Source organism: Podarcis liolepis, assembly GCF_965112155.1.
Source record: "Podarcis liolepis genome assembly, chromosome: 8".
Classification (NCBI taxonomy): Eukaryota; Metazoa; Chordata; class Lepidosauria; order Squamata; family Lacertidae; genus Podarcis; species Podarcis liolepis.
Window position 1 is genome coordinate 57022703 of NC_139560.1, and position 6000 is coordinate 57028702.

The following is a 6000-nucleotide window of genomic DNA, read 5'->3' on the forward strand; positions in this document are numbered from 1 at the left end:
TCCCCAGATTATCTGTAAGAATCCCAATATAATATACTGTGTTCTTCCTCTAGGCTGTGTTTTCTTCAGTCTTCTATTTTGCATCCGTTCCTTTATACCAAGGTTTCCTCATGGTAGGGTAAGTAAGAGATTCAGTTCTACGAAAACTTATTTCAGAGGTGTGTTGGTTTTTTGTTTACAGTGTTCATCATTATTATTAGTTATAATGAACAGTAACTTTCATTATGTTACCACTATTATGGCATGTAATATGTTACCATTATAGGTGGCCACTATAATTTTTTTCTTGTGGCCTCAAAAACAGTACTAATTCTAGACAGAAACCAATGAATTGAAGCATGTGCCATGAGTTCCTGTGAACCTCCCTCTTAAGTATAAATGATATAAAACAGATACATAATCAGATTGTGTTGTTTTGATTGGTGAAGATAAAAATGTTCAAAGCAAGACCAACATACGCCATAGCTTGCATGGGCACCAAGATATTATTATGGAAGTGAAAGCAAGTTTATGTAAAGGATACATTTTAAAATATTTTTCAAATGATTTCTCCCTGAGGTATGCAACCATATACACGATGTTCCCAGTTTTCTCCTTAGTGCTGGATCAGGATGTGAAACCGGAAATGGCACTCCTTTATCCAGAACTTTATAAAGACCTTACTAAGGTAAGAGTTTTCAAAACGGGTCCATGTGGGCGACATTCTTTCTTTCCTTTTTTCTTTTCCCCCCTTGGCCCTATGTTCATTTCTTTCATAAAATTTGTACACCATTTGATTGTAAAAAAAAAAAAATTAAGCAGTTTACAAAAAGAGTTGCCACTTCCAGAGCAAAATATTATAGTGATAAGTTGACATTATATACATCTTGCCTTGAACACTGGGCAGTTTCTTCATATTAAGACCAGCATCAGCACCCTCGAGCAGCTGCTGGGACCCAAGTAGTAGGTGTTTTGGTCCACCCACTCTCTTGACTGCAGCTGGTTCTCATCATTCAGGGGCATTGTGGGTAATTTAGATGGTTGGTGGATTCCCAGACCCTGCCACATGGGAGAATGCTCCACCTGTGTGCAGTGTGAAGTCATGGCCCATGGATACCATTTGGCATATTATAGTTGCATGTGTTGATTTTAAGGGAGAAAGTGAAATTGTGTGTTATATCAGTAATGAAAAACAAACACCCCTTTCAAAACAACACCTGAGGTTGTTTTTTTCCAGAAGTGATTATAATTATTGCAAAATTGAAGCACAGCACTATATATTCAATAGGGAAATTGAATCTTTTTTGCAAAAGTTTAAATAAATCTTTTAAGTTTAGGTACCAAATGTAATTGCTGAAATTTAGCCCATATATTCTGTTTTTAAAATGAGGCCGTTGTAGTCCCAAAATATATAATTAAAAATACATGGTTTTTTGCTAATTGAATATATTTTGCCTTGTCCAAGTTGCTTACAAACTTCTTTTCATTGTTTCTTTTAGGGAAGATCTTTGTCATTTAAGACTTTCCTCATCTGGGTTTTAATCAGTATTTACCAAGGTAAGAGATCTGACTTGGTTTTTTTCTTGAGTAAATTTTTTCCCCGTCTTCTAACAGTTCCATTTCAGCTTTCACAATGAGATTTCCAAAACTTAACGTTTCATCCACAGGGCTTTTAAAAATTGCTTTATGTTTATCTTGAAATATGATATTCAAGTAGTGTCAGACCTATTAATTGCAGTTCAACATTGATTTTTTTCCCCCCAAGCCTGTTTGAGCCCCTTTCACATATTCCCCATGCAGTCCCTGAATGCCTAGAATGAGGAGTGGAAGTGCAGTAACTAACCGTGCATGAAGAAGATGAGCTCTACAGTGAATCCATTATTAAAGTTCTTGTATATCTTTCTCAGGTGGCATTCTGATGTATGGAGCTCTTTTGCTTTTCGAATCTGAATTTGTCCATGTTGTTGCCATTTCTTTCACTGCACTAATCCTGACTGAGCTTTTGATGGTTGCACTTACCATACGAACATGGCATTGGTTAATGGTGGTGGCTGAAATCTTCAGCCTTTGCTGTTATGTGGCCTCGCTTGCATTTCTAAATGAATATTTTGGTGAGTAGCTATCACTTACATAATGGGTAGTATCTATTGTTCTGTTTTAAGATGTGCTATGTTTACACAGCTGTGAGCAGTATGACAGTAGTTTTTGTCTGAATTCAATTCAGCTGTATTAATTTGATCCAGATATGTGGACTGTCACCATAGGTAATACCAGGCAACTTACATTATATATAAAAATCTGGCCTTTATCACAAGGGGTTGTGTTAGGCTTCCTCTTCGCCACAGCATTCAAATTAAAAACGCTGTTGGAGGTATGGGGTTACTGACCTCTGTCTTCTGTTTATCTAACATAGCTCTTAAAAATAACATTCACTTTTAGAATATATTCCAGAATGTATTTTTAAATCTGAAATGGTACGGTCTGTAGGAGAGCAGCCTTCAGATACTACTAACCACTTTCAAACCTTTCAGCTCTCTCTTACTTAACACATTCCTTTTTAATATATTGCTTCTTATTTCCTTGTTTTTCTATAAATCTGTCCTTTCTTCTTCTACCTTATCGGAGCAGGTATAGGCAGAGTGTCTTTTGGAGCTTTCTTAGGTAGGTATAATTGTTATTTTCTTCAAGGTAAAGTGCCCCACAGAGCACTAGGACAAATTTGCCAAAACAGTAACAGGCATCCCTTTTTGCTAGCATTGAAAAAACAGGTGTTTTTTTCATATTCCACTGCATGGTAATTACTTGGAATCTTAATGGATTTGTATTGAAAAAGACTGATCAGGTTCTTAATTGTTTAATTGAATATGTATTTAAATTTACATGTGCAAATATCAGTGAAAGTGTGTCAACAATCCTGAAATCCATAAAATTCAACTTTCAAAGTTCAAAATTTGCTTTTAATTTTGTTTAAATCATGCTGGATTTTTAAAAGGTGACATATTTGAACACCTTGCCTTTGTTCTTTGACATTTGCCTTTGAGCAAGAGCCTGGCATTTTCAAATCTGTTATAGTGGTGTTATTCAGTCCATTTTCAGGAGAGACTGATTTAATAAAGCATTTTAAAAGAAACATATGACAGTGTACAGCTGTGGCCTAATATTAATCAGCTCCCACCACCTCACAGTCTTATAAAATAGCCTGTGACAAGAGTTCAGTGATATTTATTGATCTTGCACATTGGACATTCCCCCAATTTCCTGCTTTTATAACTTATTTCCCCCTTTTTATGTCTATAGATCTTGCCTTTATCACAACTGTGACCTTCCTGTGGAAAGTGTCAGCCATCACTGTAGTAAGCTGTCTTCCACTTTATATTCTGAAGTACTTAAAACGTAAATTTTCTCCTCCAAGTTATTCCAAACTTACCTCGTAAAAGTGACTGCACACCTATGTTTTTTCCACCAATGTGACTATACCTAGAAATTGCTTCAAGCATTCACACTCTACTTCAGTCTGTAATAGAGAGAAGAAAAATAATAACCAGAAAAATGGAGCAAACAGCACAAAAAAGACGGGGAACCTCTTCGAGGTGTTACAGTGAGCTTATTAGCAGAACTGTTCAGAACAAACATATTTCCTTTTGTACACAGTTTTTTTAAACTTCTGAGTTAACAGTGCTACTGAATTATTTAATTGCTACTGTAAAGGATTTATTCCTACTGCACTATTTTTCTGCACATGGAACTGAAAACATTTTTTCCTGTAAGCTCATAATTTACTGATAGACACATTCCTTCATCAGAATATTCATTCATTCCCACGTTAAAAAAAAAAGTGTAACAAGCCTAGAAACTGTAAATGCGATTGTCTGTATTTGCTGCTCTATGTAACCGATATATGCACTATATGAATTATGTACAGCTGTCTGCGTAGCACAGTATTTGTTTGGGATCTGTGGTCCTTTTTCCTCCCCTGTACTCTCCATTGCTAGCTGCATTTAAGAAATCCATGTCATAAATAGCAGCCTTTCAATTGCAGATGGAGGCCACATTGCACAAAACGTGATGGAAATAAATTCCTGTACATATTTACATTATACCTACCGATCTGTACAGATTGACCTAGACTTTACTGTTCAGTAAATGTTTTATAAACTCCTAGCTGCTTTGTATTTGTAAAGCTATACTCCAGAAGCATAAGCGCATTACTGAACATTTCATATATAGAAATTAACCTTGGATGAAAGAAAATCCACCAACAATGGGTTCTGTGCAGCTTTCGGCGTTTTAGTGGGGATTTTGCTCAAGCCCCATGGAAAATGGTTATGTAGCACCCATGCTTAATGGATCATTCCCAAACAGTCTGTTCTGGGTGCAGGAGTTTCTGTGTCTATGCACAACTCCTCTTCCTGGAATGTTTCCCCCATTGATTTCAGTAGATGGAACTGATCCACATACATGGTTCCTCTTTGTACATGTGGATTGACTTTCTGTTTGAAATAATGAGGGTCTTTCCACAAACTTCATTTGAACATAGACTGTACATGGAACTCTTGAGTCAGGCAAGTACATGCACATTGTAATTGTTTTCTTAAGGTTACTCAGGTAAAAAGGATAAAATGGACAACATAATAATAGTAGAAAATCCATCATCTTCCAAAACTTAATCTTTATATTTCTGAGTTAGTTACAACAAAGAAAAGAAAATAACACACTCTAATCTGATGTAATCTTGATGGATAGTTGTCTGAATCTTACGTACTGTATTATTATGCAGGATATTTTTTCTCCACAGTGCTGTTTCGTTTTTCAAGAAATAGATGTACCAGGTTATTTAGCTTAGTCAAGTACCGGCTGAAATAGTAAATATAATTGACCCATGTTTCTTTACTAAAAATAATAGTTTATTTGTATGTTTTAAGCAATTAATAATTGTATTTTGTATCGCATTGTTTTGTTAGACTATCTCACAACTCCTTTTATAGTTACTTAGAACCATCATCTTATGCCCTTATTTTATAATGATGCTAATCTTGAACACCTCCACAGACAGACTGTTGCCAAGCTTGTTGAGCTACAATCCAACTCCATTTGTTTTGAAGATGTTTTAATAGCAACTGATCCTTGCTTCTTCTTTTTAATAAAAAAAAACAAACTTTTTTTTCATTATAAAAGCAATAAAACCTCATTTCTACCAAATATTATTATTGCAAGTTTGTAAAATAAACATGTTTGGTAGTGTTTCTGTTATGCTTTGCTCATTAATTTTCTTTCTGTGAACTTATGGAACAATCAGTTAATCACAGTGCCCACTAGATGTCATCAGGTTGTTGCGGGGGGCGGGGGGCGTTATGTGCTGGCACACTGCTCTGCTCATGATATGTGAAATCTGCTAAGCTTTTATATGTGCTGTGTTTTAATCATTGTAACTGAAAACAAAGCTAAAATACGTCCAGTTCTTTTGGAATACTTATAAATAAACAATTACAAATGACCATCAGCTTATGAACAGAGTAGTCAGCAATATTATATCCAATGTCCATTTTCCATTGTAATTATTTATCCATATGTTCCAAGCAGGCAAAAACCTCACCGTGTTTAAATTCAGTACATGAACAAAAGGTGCTTGGTCATCTTTTGATATAAAATAACTTTTGTTGTGGGCTAAATTAATAAGAAAGAAAAACAGACCTGGTTTAACAAATGCAAGTAGTTTTACCTGAGCATATCTGTGTACAAGAACGCAAATATACATAAGTGTATTGTGTATCTCCTGTATATAAATTTGTACATATGTATATTAAAAATTAACTGACTATTACATGGTTAGTGTGAGAGCACTGTGTGAAAAGAACACAATTAACCAATATTTGTCACTTGCATCTTATTATACCTAATGCAAACAGGGAAGAAAAGCATTCCCATTTCACTTTTGCAGTACTTCTACTGCGAGCTTTGTAGGTGGAAGTGCAGTGCACAGTACCTGTTATATAACCTTTCCTTTTCCAGCACCTACTCCTA

General features: G+C 35.3%; 1 protein-coding gene across 13 annotated transcripts in view; it reads left to right on the plus strand.

The window, feature by feature from the left end:
- Window positions 1-5800, plus strand: part of ATP9B (ATPase phospholipid transporting 9B (putative)) — a 114607-nt gene extending 108807 nt beyond the window's left edge. For 7 of the 13 annotated variants that reach the window (XM_083518575.1, XM_083518581.1, XM_083518583.1 and 4 more), the window contains 6 exons: window positions 54-118; window positions 559-667; window positions 1479-1536; window positions 1887-2090; window positions 2608-2640; window positions 3277-5800. In XM_083518575.1, the coding sequence (XP_083374701.1) occupies window positions 54-118; window positions 559-667; window positions 1479-1536; window positions 1887-2090; window positions 2608-2640; window positions 3277-3413 (606 nt within the window). In that variant the 3' untranslated portion in view covers window positions 3414-5800. The remainder of the gene's footprint in view (window positions 1-53; window positions 119-558; window positions 668-1478; window positions 1537-1886; window positions 2091-2607; window positions 2641-3276) is intronic. The other 6 variants (XM_083518580.1, XM_083518579.1, XM_083518586.1 and 3 more) reach the window with 1 other exon arrangement.
- Window positions 5801-6000: the final 200 nt, after the last annotated feature.